Consider the following 14,192-nt stretch of genomic DNA (forward strand, 5'->3'; position numbering starts at 1 on the left):
CTCTGCTGTCCACTATGTCTTTATTAGTCACTTTTACAGCTGTGCATGATTCCGGTCCTGGAGTGTCTAGCTTGCTTAGTTGTGGTCCGTGCACATCGCTTGATCATTTGGTGGGGAATGTTCAAAGTTCTCAGGGCTTGTTTAGAGTCCACAGGGGGTCCAGGCTGCTGAGTGGGTCGTCGCCGCTTTCCTCGCGCCCGCCGTGAAGGCCTTGACCGTCGACCGGGTGCAGAAAGCTCTGCTTGGTTACCCTCTGCTTGCCCCGGCCGCCGCCCTCCATGGAGAAGGCTTCGGGGGCCAACGAGGCCAAGAGCTCCAGGGAGGATTGGGACGGAGCCGCCGACAGCGGCGGCGCCGGCTGGTCGGCCTCCGGGAGCAGCCGGGAGTCCGGGGACGCGGAGTCCGGCCCGTCGGGGGGAGGGGACGGCGGGGGGCTGAGTGACACCGGGTCCGGGGGGTTGCCGGGGGTAGCGGGAGGCGACGGCTCCTCTAGTTCTGCCGCGCCGGGAGGGCGGATGCTCAGTTTGGCGATTGTGGCCTGGATGGAGCTGATGGGCATGTCTCCGCCCAGGACCAGGTCCTGTTGGCACTCCAGTCTCGGGTACGACGACTACAACACACGGAGAGGTGGCGTTAACAAAAATTGAGGTGGCGACGACATGTAACCCCGGTAAATAAAATGCACCTTTGCAGCAGGGGTCGTATTGGTGCAGGCCTTGTTGCAGGTCACCGTGGCGACGCCGTGTCTCTGAAGCACCTGCTCAGCTTGCAACAACACGGCCTCGTAGCAGAATTTCAGATGAAGCTGAGGACGCAAAAAAGTCAAAAAGTTAAGAGGATTTGTCAGCAGACGGGACAGCTTTCCCGGAGACGCTCCCTCCCGCTCACCTTCTCCTGCAGCATGTTCTTCCTCTGCTGCCGCAGCTGCTTCACCAACTCGGGAAGATCCGGGATGCCGTTCCCGGCCTCCAGCTCCTGCAGGGCGGCGTACAGCAGACAGAAGGCCCCCGTGCGACCCACGCCGGAGCTGAAATCACAAATTTCCCCTCGTTAACAATCCCGACCTTTATTTTCAAATCCCGCGTGCGAATTCCCACCTGCAGTGGACCACCACGGGCGTGTGCAGGGGCCTCTGGTGCAGATAGTGTGCATGCACCTCCTGGATGAAGCACAGCAGGTTGCTCTTGCTGTCAGGGAGGCCCCTGTGGAGAACACACATACACACACACACTGATCAACAGGTCGACAATCACAAACAGCAAATGTGAGTGTGTGTGTGTGTGTGTGTGTGTGTGTGTGTGTGTGTGTGTGTGACTGACAGCTCGGGCCAAGAGGTGAACTGCAGGTGCACCACCGTGCGCTTCAGGCTCTGGTCACGGTACTGCAGGCTGATCATGCGCTCCACATGGGTGGGGGTGGTCTTCTGCATGGTCAGGCTGATGGTGATTGGCCCCTGGGAGAGCTGCTGGCCGCGCTCGCCGGGAAAGTAGCGCGCCACCTTCCCCTGAGGAGACCGGACATGAGGAACGTGCGCAGACGGGTGAAAGAGCGACTCGGCCGTACCTTCTCCATCTCCTGCTCGGACACCAGCATCACCACCAGCGACGCCTTCTGCTCGAACACCATCAGCCAGAAGTCGGCGGCGGTGCCGGTCAGCGGCGCCTGCGTGGCGATGAGCCGCGGGCAGTACGGCGACAGGTCCGACACGAAGCTGGCGTTGATGTAGTCGTCCTTCCCCGACTGCAGCACCACCCGGTTGGCGTCGTACGGCATGACGTCCTGGTGGCGGTTCTTCATGGTGTAGCAGCGGGCGATGGCGATGGACAGCTGCCGCGCGTCCTTCTCCTGCCGCTCCTGCAGCTCCTTCCAGCAGGCGTCCAGCACCGACAGCCCCCCCTCTTGCTCCGACGGACGCTCCAGCGCCTCCACCCGCCCCCGGAACAGCTCCAGCTCGCCCCGGAGGCGGGCCACGCGCTCCGGGGCCTGGTACGGGTCGCCCTGAACCACCAGGACGCCCTGGGAGCTCCGCCGGTGCCGCTCGCCGTCCTGCGGGTCGGCCTTGGTGGGCTGGAGCACATTGGCGGCGCTCTTGGCGCCGCCCGGCTGGCTCTCGGGGCTGGAGGAGAGCAGGTCGTCCGTGCTCGAGTTCTGACGCTCGAACGGGGACGTGGAGGTCGAGCCCGGCGTCGGCGCAGGGGAGGGGGACAGCGAGGGGAGCCCCGGGGCCGGGAGGCAGGGCCCGCAGGGGCCGACGCTGGGAGGAAAGGCGGCCACGGGCGGCGGGTTCAAGGGCAGGGCGGCTGGGGGCGGTCTGGGCGGGGCGGGTTGAGGGGCCAGGGGCTGTTGGGGAGCCACTACGGGATACGGCACCGGGTGGAGGTGCTGCGTCGGCTGCTGCTGCTGCTGCTGCTGCAGGACGGGCGGGCGGAGCGGGGCCAGCTGGGGGCCCCTCGGCACCTGCGGGCTCGGGGCCGGCGGCGGTGCTACGGGCATCTGGAGGTGGGGGTGGGGGAGCATGTGCGGGTGGGGCGGGAAAGGCTGAGGCGGCGTTTGGCCCGGCGGCCTCAACTGGGGCCCGAAGCCCTGAGGGGGCGGCCTGTAGCCCGGGGGGGCCCCTGGCTGGTAGGAGCTCTGCTGAGGGAACGGTGCCGGGTACTGGGGGGGCAGGTAGGGGTGGTTGAAAGCTGGTGGGTAACCCTGTGGAGGGGGGTAGGGCTTAGGACTCGGAGCCACCGGCGGGACGGCAGGCTGGGGAGGGAAGGGCGGGTAGGGCCCCACCTGCGGGGGGAGCCCGTAGCTGGGGGGATGGTGCGGGGAGGGGGCGCAGCTGGCGACGGGGGGCTGGACGCCGTCCGCCGGTGTCATCGAGGGCCGGAGCGGAGCCGCAGGGGGTCTGTAAGGCGATACCGCCGGCAACCGGGGGGCCATTTGGGGCAGGCGGGCCCCCGGAGGAGGGAACTGGGCGATCCGCGCGAGGAGCTCCGGAGGAGGGAGGTTGGCGGGGAAGCGAGGGAAGCCTGCGAGCGTGGCGCCGGACCACGGCAGGGAGCCGCCAGGGGGGGCGTTGAAGGCCTGGGGAGGCACGGCGGCCGGGGCGGCCGGCAGAGATAACTCAGGTGGGAGGCTGCGCAGCTCCTCCGGCAAGTCCCCGCCCAGAGCTAAGATGGCAGCGCTGAGCTGTGCCAACTCCTGTTCCTCCTGGCTGGCGGCGGAGGCAGCATCTGGCGTCTTCAGGGTGGGTTTGGCCGCCGTGGGACGGGCGGGCGGGCGCCGTTGGTTCTCCCTAGAACACAAAGAGGAGGGTCAATGTTAGCACGGGCCTGCACTCACCTTCTGCACACCACAATGCTTCCTCCAAACCTGCAACATGGTTGGATCTTAGAAACCTGTGTGTTCCTAAGAGACAGAATCACACCACCTGATCCTACTTTCACTTACCTTTGACCAGAACAGACATGTTAAGAACATGCTAACAAGCACATGCAAGCACACCGGCCTTCACAAAGCTAAAAGCGACACAGCGCGCCAGATCTTTCCAAACGGGAACCGATAAAGAGCAGCCGCTGGCGGGCCGGCTTTTAAAACCACCCAGCTCGCTGGTCACCACAATTATGTGAGCGGCTCAAGTCCCGCTAACTGGCTCTGCAACCAATCAGGTGGCAGACAGCATCAGATGCAGGTGGGTGCCTCCTTAAGGTGGAGCTTAGGGGGGGGGTTGTCATAACATTTGAAAAAAAACAAATAAGTTCTTGTGTTTCCTCACTTTCATTTAGCAAAGGTTTGGAATCCTGGCGTACCTGTCCAGGACGGGCCTGCGCTCCTCGGCCCGGCTCTGGCACAGAGCCTTGGCCCGCTCCAGCAGCCGCGACGCCTTGGCCTCCAGGTCGTCATAGAACTCCTTGCCCTCCTGCGACTTCTTCATGAGGTCCTCGTAGGCCTCGTAGGAGCCGACCAGACCGAGCACCGTGCCGCTCCACTGCTGCTCCATGCGGCTCAGGCCTTTCCGCACCGAGGCGTACTGCACGTTCGCCTCCGTCAACGCCTTCAGGATGTTCTCCTGCGCCGCCAGGTTCTGCTCGATGTAAACCTTCACCTGCTCATATTTCTTCAGCTGCTCCTCGAAGATCCGCTGCAGAAGGGAGAGGGCGAGGATGCGCGGTCGGAAGTCAGCGACGAGGAAGCCAACAAAATGGCAAACGAGGATTTACGAGGATGGCGGCGGATCGGCCGACCTTCATGTCGGCCCGCTCGGCCGTGACCAGCGTGGCCGTGATGTCGTCCTGCTGGATCAGGTCGCGGAGCTGCTTCTCCAGAGAGCTGCGCTGCTCCCGCATCTCCTGCACCTTCCCAAGGATCCGCTTCATGCACTGCAGCCCCGCCACCTCCTCTGCGCACACACACACACACACACACATTAACCCTTGTGTTGTCTTGCGGGTCAAAAGTGACCCACTACCATGTTTAGCTGTAGAAAAAACACCTTAACCTATTTTTTTCCAACTTGAAATTTTGTGACTTTTCCTAAAGAGACCCCATATTTAGAAAGACTGATACTTCTTTTTTGTTTATGTTTCCATGTGAGCTGTAAACCACTAGGGTACAAAGATTGTCTTATGGGTCATTTTTGACCCGTAGGACAAGGGGAGTAAATACAATATTAAGATCGCACAAGGGGTAAACATAACCCCTACCAATCAGAAATGAAGAACATTTCCTGGCTGCATTTGATTGGACCAACCCTTTCACAAGCCCCCAGTTAGCTACCGGTCAAACACTGTGTGTGTGTGTGTGCAGGAGCTGATGCGATGTCGGTCTTTATTTAGCTCCCATGACTAGGTACCATGATTTTCACCCGAAAATCAATCATCCATCCATCGATACATGTGTTCTTTCGGCGCCTCACCTTCGCTGAGCTCTGGCCGTGGCAGGGCCTCCCTGAGGCCATCCAAAGGTCCTCCCAGCAGCCGCAGGTTGCTGATGTGGAGGTTCATGGCGCGGTGCAGCTCCGTGTTGGTGAAGCTGGCCTTCTCGTGCGCCTCCATGTACTTTTCCAGGTCGCGGCGGATCTCTGCCAGGGTCTGGCCGTGCTCGGCCGGGTGGAGGTCGGCGGCGGCGCCGGCGGCGGAGGCCTCCCGCTCGCCGGCCTCGTCCGCCTCCAGCACATCCCGGATCTCCCTGAGGGACGACTCCACGTCGGTGAACACACCCGACAGCACTGCGAGGGGCGAGGTGACACACTTGGGATTAGAAAACACACACACACACACACACACACACACACACACACAGGCTCACCCTGCATGGACTGGACAAGGCTCTTGACAGTGTCAGGCCGGACGCTGAGGGCAGCGCACTTCTCCATCAGGACGGGGGGCAGGTGGCTGTACATGTCTAGGTTGTCCACCGACTCCGGCTCCAGACCCAGAGAGTCCATGAACTGCCTGCAGGTTGGGGTCAAAGGTCAGGAGATGGAGGGGGGGTGGGGGTTCTCACACACACACACACACACTCACACAATAACTCACTCGAGTGTTTCGTTCTTGCTTTCGATCTTCGCCATGACATCCCTCAGCAGTTTGGCCTTCTCCTCGCTGGAGAAAGGAAATGCTAATAAACAACACAGCTAACTGTGGACACACACACACACACACACACACAAACACACACACACCTGTAGAGGGACGAGGCTTCGTGTGCCGCCATGGGCACCAGCTTGCTGAAGAGGTCCGGTCCCGTGACGCTGGGGTCCGTGGGGTTCACCGGCAGAGCCTTGACCAGAGGGGCTCCTGGGGGGGAGCTAGCTTGTTACCGTGGTATCGGGTGGAATAAGTACGGTGCAACCTTGACTTACGAGTGCATCGACGATCGAATTTTCAGCGATTCGAGCCCAGATCTGAGTTAGGAGCGAGAGGGATGAGTGTTTGACAACGCCCTGGACGCTGTTGTCCGAGAAGCGGCATTTAAAAACGCGTCCCGCTGCTAGCACAGAGAAAATGGTGGAAAAACACCAGCGAGGCGTTGCGTGTCATCGACTACTCCGTGAAGAGATGGAGAATCGGTTGTCTGCGAGTTACCGTGATATTTCAGGAATGTGGTGCGACAGACGGCAGGAAACGTCAATGGAAGAGGCGTCGGAAGAGTCGTCCAAAGGAGGTCAGGCAGCGTTCACGAGTCGCTAAATTAAGTTTAGCCATAAAGTCTAGCAAATTAGCAATACATTGTAGCATTAAGTGTTTACCCGGTAATTTAAGCAATAGAACACCAAATGAAAAACTCTGACTTTCAAGGTGAAAACGCTTAATAAATTATCGATTTACATTCCTTTTTCATTATGTATTACTATTGCTTTATGCGTTGTTATTAATTTAGTGCATTTTGCTTATTTAAAAAAAACACGTCACAAAACCGGGGAGTGAGAACGGATTAATAGCTTTTCAATTCATTTTTAAAAAGGTGAAACTTAATTTGATATACGAGCTTGACGGAACGAGTCAGATCCGTAAGTCAAGGTGTTACCGCACACCCAAAGTACGTAAGAGTTTTGAACCGGGTACCTTTGACCGAGGCCAGGGATTCCAGGGACGGCACGGTCTCGTGGTAGATGAAGTCGTTGTCCTTCTTGGCAGAGTTGAACCTGCGGGTCGGGAACGTCTTGAGACGGCGCCGGAAACCGCGGGGTGAACGTGCGACGGAGACACGATCGGACTTACTTCCCGCCGATGACGTCCATGGTGAAGCGGAGGGCCTCCTGCACGCTGTCGGGCTGACCCTGCAGCACAAACATAGACGGTGTTATAAACAGAAGAACCAGTGTGAGGAGGAGCTGAGATCTTCACCTTCCCCGGGTTGGTGTTCTACATTGCCTCACCTTCTGTGTGTGTATGTGTGTGTGTGTGTGTGCTAACACACCTTAGCCAGCTTGATGGCCTCAGTGAGCTTGTCCAGGGAGCTCTGGAGATACGCCAGCTGTCGGGAGGAACACACTGGGCTGAGAAGGGGAGGAGGCCAGAAGGTAAGTGGAGGAGATGAAGAGGTCGTCATACCCGCTCTCCGAATTTCTGCTGCTCCTCGGCCTGCTTCCCCATGTGGAGCTGGAGGGACAGTTACCGCGTCAACAGCAGCCGGATCTCACACGTACATACACACACATAACACACACTCACATGTGCAATGGCTGCAAAGTAGTAGATCTTCATCTGCACCAGCTTCTTCCAGTCCTTCTGGATCTTTCCCAGCATGGAGGCTGTCTCAGAGTTCTCCAGCGCCCGGCAGGCATCCTTGTAGTAATCCACCACCTGCAGCAGCGGCACAGCCCTCAGCTGCAACACCTCCAACACCCGCATCCCCTCCAACACCTTTATCACCTTCAACAACTCCATCATCTATATCACTTCCACCCCCTACAAGAACTCAATCACCTCCAACACTTAAATCTACATCACCTCCAACACCTCCGTCTGACAGCAGCAAGCCCACCTGAGCGCTAATCCGTGCCACTAGAAAGCTCTTCCTGTTGTCCAGCATGGATTTCTCCAGGAGGCACTCCTGGGCCTGACCCTGGGGGCAGATGGTCCAGGCATGGCTGATGAAAACGTGTCCCAGTGCAACAATTCCTGTATTTACTGTTTATGAATTCATTTGAAAGCGAGTAGTTCGAGTTACAAGTGCCAGATATTTGAAATGAAATTAGCCCCAAATTACAAAAAACACAATTAATAAAATAATAATAAGAATATTAATAAATCGGAAAAAGAAACAAACCAATTCTATATTTGTTGAGAAAAATTACATTTAACAGGAAAAAATGCTGAGGTATTTTGTGACAATGTCTATTGAAAATGTAAATATAGTAAAATAATAATAATAATAATTATTATTATTATTGTTTATTATTTATTAGCATTATGATATAATTATAAGGTTAATATTAGGTAAAGGTAAAAAAAATATATAGTATTATATCATATACTAAAACACACACACACACACATAAATACTGCAACAATTTAGAATATGGATATATATAATAAAGGATACAAGACATAATGAATAATAAACGATATAATGTAAAACTATAATTATATAATGTGAATTTAAAAAGATAGCAGGAACGATGATAAAAGATAGATGCAAGTTTCCTGAAAATTTCAACTTCTATATTCAGATTAAAAGGAATAGATTCAATCAAATATTGTATATTGATCTTATATACAGTTAAGTCAATTAGTATTTGATCCCCACTTAGAAATCATGGAGGGGGTCTAGAATTTTTATCGCTGGTGCATTTCCACTGTGAGAGACAGAATGAAAAATGAAAAAAAAATAAATAAATAAAAAAATAAAAATCGGGAACCACATTGTGTGATTTTTTTAACTACTTATACGTAAATTACAGGATCACATAAGTATTTGATCCCTGGCTTATCAGCCAGATTTCTGACCCTAAAAGACCTGTTCCTTAAAGAGTCCAACTACACTCTGCGCATCATTCTGATTGAGGTTGCTAGCTTTCTGAAAAACACCTGTGCACCCCACAATCTGTCAAGAGTGTTGTTGCCAACATGAGTAAAACCAAAGAGCTGCCAAAAGACACAAGAGACAAAATTGTTGACCTTCACAAAGCTGGAAAGGGCTACAGAGCAATCGCCAAGCAGCTTGATGAAAAAAGAACAACTGTTGGAGCCGTGTGTCAGAAAATGGAAGAGGCTAACGATGACCGTCAGAGTCCCTCGGACCGGGGCCCCCCCGAAGATCTCTCCTCGTGGGGTACCGATGATGCCAAGAAAGGTGAAGAATCTGCCCAGAACTACACAGGAAGAGCTGGTCAATGACCTGAAGACAGCTGAGACCACCATTTCCAAGGCTACTATCTGTAAAACACAGAGACCGGAAGTTTCCCCTGCTTAAGTCAGCCCATGTCAAGACACGTCTGAGGTTTGCCAGGAACCATCTGGATGATCCAGAGGAGTCACGGGAGAAGGTTTTGTGGTCAGATGAGACCAAAATACAACTTTTTGGTCTTCACTCCATTCGCAATGTTTGGACGAAGAAGAAGGATGAGAATCACCCCAGTAATACCACACCTATAGTGAAGCATGGGGGTGGAAGCAGCGTGCCCTGGGGGTGTTTTGCAGCACAGGGGCCAGGACCACTGCACTGGGTTAAGGAGAGGATGGATGGGGCCATGTTTTGTGAGATATTGGGCAAAAACCTCCTTCCCTCAGTCAGAGCATTGAAGATGGGTCGTGGCCGAGTCTTCCGACATGAGGATGACCTGAAGCACACGGGCAGGAAAACCAAGCGGTGGCTCCGTAAGAGGCATATCAAGATTCTGGAAAATCCTTGGAGGGAGCTGAAACTCTGTGTTGCTCAGCAACAGCCCTGAAACCGGAGAGATCTAGAGAAGATCTGGATGGAGGAGTGGACCAGAATCCCTGCTGCAGGGTGTGCAAACCTGGTGAAGACCTACAGGAACTGACCTCTTTAATTATTAAACAAGGCTTCTGTACCAAATATTAAAACTGTTTGACTCAAGGGATCAAATATTTATTTGACCCTGTAATTTACAAATAAATTGTTAATACACCATGCAATTTGATTTCCGATTTTTTTTCTTTTTAGATTCGGTCTCTCACATTGGAAATGCACCAACGATGAAAACTTTTGATTTCTAAGTGTGAGAACTTGCAAAATCACAAGGGATCAAATACTTATTGACCTGGCTATACATTATCTACATAGATACATATATATTGTAAATTTTTGAATTTGAATTATTTATTCTTCCTACATGACTGCAGTGAGCCATCATGTTCTGGAGCTGTATTTGGGTTGCCTCTGCACTTTAATACATTTAAACGTAAAAAGACTGTGTGTGTGTGTGTGTGTGTGTGTGTGTGTGTGTGTGTGTGTCAACCGACCAGCATGAGGTTGATGTTGAGGTTGAGTATCTGGTGGCTCATGTCCACGCTGAAGTTGTGGCTGAAGTGGTCCCTCAGGTAGGAGAAGGCCCCTGCTGAGCACTGGAAGTGTGTGCACGACACTTTCATGCCCTGGACGGAGAGCGGACAGCATGAGTGTGAATGTGTGTGTGAGTGTGTGTGTGTGTGTGTGTGTGTGTGTGTATATGTGTGTGGCAAGTATGTTTCACCTCCTCAGACACTCTGTTGTCCATGGCTCCCAGCATGGAGTGAAGGGCCCCTGTAGATAAACCGCACACACACGCATGCACACACACACACGCGCAGACACACACACACACACACACACACACCAGCTCAATTTACTCCAAGTGATCGCATGTTTTTCTCCAACAACACTGGAGACCCTCTTTCTTTTCTGACAAACCAAACAAGGTGTCGCTTAGTTTTTTCTGAGTAGACTTCAGCTACTATTTATCTTACAATCTCAAATGTTTTTCCGCCGCTAATCTTCCAAACCCAGAGAATAGTGGGTCCTTTTTGGTCGGTGGAACCCCTGCGTGCCTGCACCCACCCAAATTGTAGAGGATGCAGGCCTCCTCGTAGCTGATGTCGTCGTGAGTCACCGTCTTTCCGGAGAAGATCTCGGTCCTGGGGCGGAAACACGGACAACAAAAAGCTCACACTTCATCCAATCCACGGCTTTAAAACTATGATGATGAAGCACATGGAGCGCGTTCCCTCCTGGAGCAGAGATCGAGAATTAAACATGCTGCGCAAAACCAGGAAGTAAACACAGGCCCATATCCTGAGCTTTTCAAAATAAAAGCCATATTTTGTCCCATGGCTGGTGAACTGCTTTTTTCTGACCTTTTTCATTATTTTTCTATTTCTTTCAGTTCCAAAATGGCTTGTATACATATATCATAATTATTCTTCCTCCTCATTATAGGGCAATTTTATCCAAAATGTCATTTTCCCTACGGCATTCAAAAAAAGGTAAATTATTTTGAAGGGGAAAAAAAGAGCAAAGGTTTGAAGTGCAATTTTAAAAAAAGGGTGTGTGCGTGTACGTATGCTTGTACCATGACACCGGCACTGCCGCCTCCTGGCCCGTTCCCATGGGAACGCGGCTCTGCAGGTAGTGCAGCTGGCCAAAGTATTTCCTCAAAGTGCTGCATCCCTCAAAGTCTCTGGTCACATTCACCGCACCCTGTGGGACGCACGCACACACACACACACACACACACACACACACACACACACACACGCGCACACACACACACACTTTTTATGTTTAAATGTAATAAAGTGCATCATTTCTTAATGTTAATATTATTGTTATGATAATAATTGGGATCAAGTCTTTCTGAATCCTTGGTTTCCAGGACCTTCCCAACAACTACAAATATTTGCTTTGACAGCTGGACTGATTCTCTTTTGTTTTTTTATGGTTTTATTTTACAATTATTTTCGATTATTACACTAGTCCCTCCATTGGTTACTTGGCTCATCTGATCAATGACGCTTCAGCTTTCGAACAGCATTGAGGAAATGACAGATAAAATGAAAACATCACTTCTGATCAACTCTTGGAAATGAATGGGCGTTTCATGCGCTTCACGTGTTTTTTTGTCACGTGTGCTGTAGTCTCTTGTGTTGTTCCATAGGATAGTATAGTGCAGTGTAGTGCTGTAATGTAGAATAGTGTGTTGTGTTGTCTCATGTAGTGCAGTGGAGTGTCATGTAGTGTAGTGCAGTGCAGATTAGTGTAGTGTGTTGTAATGTAATGTGAGGTAGAGTAGTGTGTAGTACTGTAGTGTAGTGTAGTGTGTTGTAGTGTGATGCTGTGTTGTGTAGTGTGTTGCAGTGTCTGTGGAGGTTCTCAGTCATCCAGGTCATGGTAAATTCTTATCGAAATCTTGTCTTGGCAACTGGATTTGAATTTCTTCACTTGAAGACATTTCACCCCTCATCTGAGAGACTTCCTCAGCTCTATTGACAGATTGGGAGTTTCCAAATATAACTGCTAGGGTTTTTGGCAGGTCTAGGTTATGGTGGCTTGTTGTATAAATGGAAGAGTGAATCTGCAGAAACTAGGTGTAAGGGGGATTGTTATGCTAATTAGTATTAGCATAACAACTCCCCGAAGAGGGGTAAAACATCTTCAAGTGAAGAAATTCAAGTCCAGTTGCCAAGACAAGAACATTTTTACAGTGTGTTGTTTAGTGCAGTGCAACCCCACCTGTCGCAGCGTCTCCAGCTTCTTCAGCTGCTCATTGTAGTTGTCCGGGTTTTCGCCATAATTCTTCAGGATGAACTGGGAGAGGAGGAGAGATGAGAGCGCAGCTTGGTACTGCAGATAGTTATTACGACATGCGAAACAGCCGACGGCTGCAATGTTTCCCCACAGGGACTTAATTACTGAATAACTGTTTGGCACGCCTTATGAATTTAAAAATAAAAGAATGAATGCCTTAATTGCCATTGCTCAGAAGAACAATAATATTTGCACAGCTGCATCTGTTATTGTGATAATAAATAAAGAAAATACCCACACGTCATGTATTACACATTCATTCACATTAAAAAACAAAAGATAACAAAATAAATACGTGACTGTATTCATTAAAAGGCAAAGTAGTGCACATGTGGTGAAAGACAATTTTAAAAATACTTATTCTCTTGGTTGCACTACACTTTGGGTGAAGGGCATAAATAATTAATATTGTGATTGCAAAGTAAAGTCATTGTGCATAAGGAGTATGATTCCTATGATCGTGAATTTGCACGTTCAAGGCTGTACTTGACTGTTTGCATTTCAATCTGCACATGAATTACAGTCCTTACTGTGCTTATTATTTACCTGTTTCTCTTCTAGTAAACACCCTATCAAACTATCAGGCTTCACTGTGGACGGCAAAGTAAGAGTTTCATTGGAAGCATTTCCTGCAAATGCAAATGACAATAAACACTTTGAATCCTTGTTGTCCCCTGTTCCTTGTTTGATGGGCCTGATGACGGTAGAAGCTATTTTTGTATCTGCGAATGTGGGGTCTGCTGCAAAAGGGTTGGAAAGAGAACTGCTTCTTGTAAAATAAACCTTTTTTTTTTATTTGGGATCTTGTTATTCTACAAAAGCTTTCAGGCAGCGGTGACGATAACAGTGAGGGTCAAAGGTCACAGCTATATCGGTGCAGGGAAGGTGCCTCAATATGGGTCAGGAGATAAACGGGAACCCAGGAAACACACACACACGGAAATAGAATAAATAGTTAACCCACTTTAAAACATTGACCAACGAGTTGTTACATGACAACATAAACTGCGTTAAGAGTACATTACAGTACAAACTTGACAGTTGACATCACGTGACCTCGTGTTATCGTCACCGCGTCTGACCCCGCAGCTGATCGCTAGCCATCGATACTAACTCGATTAATAGGGATCGATCCGCTGATACACCTGATCGACGAACCAGCGAGGCGAACTTTTCGGACCGCTATCTAGTCAAGGACAAACCTCGTGCGGATGTCTTGGCATCCAGCGAGTGTTCACAAACTTGAATGTTGTCATCCTTGCGGCTAACGCTGTGCTAATACATGCTAATAACACGTTTGCTAATGACAATAGCTGCTTTTGTCCCCCCTCCCCTTTGGCACGGGTCCGGGTTCTCCTGAGAACCTGGTCCTTGTGACAATGAGATCACTGTCCCTCCCTCGTCCAGGTTCATCCTCCGGGCCCGCTGGTTCGGTTTTTCTCGGCACGTCACCGCTAAAATAAATAGGGTCCAAATTAGCAACTTATGCTAACAGCTAATGAGCAAACTTTAGCTGAGGGTGTTTTCATTGGAAGAATGTTAGCAAACAAAAGGCGGCGCTCCTGCTAGCTGGACGGCTACGCCTTCTAGAATGATCTACCTCCTGCTCCGAGTCCTCGTCATTTATTTATTCTTTTCGGCTTTGAGGTGCTCGTAGCCTCCCGACAGGTTCCACGTCCATAACCGTAATCCCAGTGTTCCAGACTTCCACCCCAATCGCTGCCCTGCCCGCCGCGGCTCACCTGCCTGACAGACGGGCTGAACTGGAATTCCCCAGCCTCCTTCAGGTCCAGCCATATCATCGGCATCCGGGGCACCGCCTCCATCGCGACCGGCTTCTCACGGCGCTGGCCGCCGCTCACGGTGTCACGGCGACGTCGGTGGTTTCGCGGACGTTTCCCGGTTTCCCAGAAGATCGCTTTTCCTCCTATACAGCGGTGTCAAGTATCCAT

At 51.4% G+C, this 14,192-nt stretch overlaps 1 protein-coding gene across 3 annotated transcripts; it reads right to left on the reverse strand.

Moving 5' to 3' along the window:
* Nucleotides 1-3: 3 nt before the first annotated feature.
* On the reverse strand, nt 4-14,192 carry ptpn23a (protein tyrosine phosphatase, non-receptor type 23, a). Of its 3 annotated transcripts, XM_086153823.1 has the most exons (25): nt 13,983-14,159; nt 12,787-12,869; nt 12,166-12,240; nt 11,006-11,133; nt 10,495-10,571; nt 10,151-10,200; nt 9,921-10,052; nt 7,477-7,557; nt 7,164-7,295; nt 7,044-7,091; nt 6,910-6,966; nt 6,711-6,769; nt 6,555-6,634; nt 5,672-5,786; nt 5,526-5,591; nt 5,296-5,441; nt 4,904-5,215; nt 4,233-4,387; nt 3,798-4,129; nt 1,564-3,283; nt 1,320-1,504; nt 1,098-1,202; nt 889-1,027; nt 686-805; nt 4-610 (listed from the first exon to the last, which is right to left on the reverse strand). In XM_086153823.1, exons 1-25 carry the CDS (start codon nt 14,035-14,037, stop codon nt 131-133), a joined length of 4,932 nt encoding a protein of 1,643 aa, XP_086009949.1. In that variant the 5' UTR covers nt 14,038-14,159; the 3' UTR covers nt 4-130. The 3 variants fall into 3 exon arrangements, with proteins under 3 accessions (XP_086009949.1, XP_086009950.1, XP_086009952.1); XM_086153824.1 differs by lacking the exon at nt 12,787-12,869 and having other exon boundaries at nt 13,983-14,192; XM_086153826.1 differs by lacking the exons at nt 12,787-12,869; nt 13,983-14,159 and adding an exon at nt 13,841-13,951.

This window comes from Fistularia commersonii, chromosome 10 (assembly GCF_037954325.1).
Source record: "Fistularia commersonii isolate RoL2024-O1a breed Wild chromosome 10, RoL_Fcom_v1.0, whole genome shotgun sequence".
Classification (NCBI taxonomy): Eukaryota; Metazoa; Chordata; class Actinopteri; order Syngnathiformes; family Fistulariidae; genus Fistularia; species Fistularia commersonii.

What these genes read in the sequence shown, in the direction of transcription:
- ptpn23a (XM_086153823.1), bottom strand. Translation starts at nt 14,037, where the DNA reads ATGGCTGGACCTGAAGGAGGCTGGGGAATTCCAGTTCAGCCCGTCTGT. An exon ending in TCAGCCCGTCTGTCAGGCAG is followed by an intron (nt 12,870 to 13,982) that starts GTGAGCCGCGGC and finishes TTGCATTTGCAG; the next exon opens with GAAATGCTTCCAATGAAACT. An exon ending in CGCAGGCCCGTCCTGGACAG is followed by an intron (nt 3,284 to 3,797) that starts GTACGCCAGGAT and finishes TTTGTGTTCTAG; the next exon opens with GGAGAACCAACGGCGCCCGC.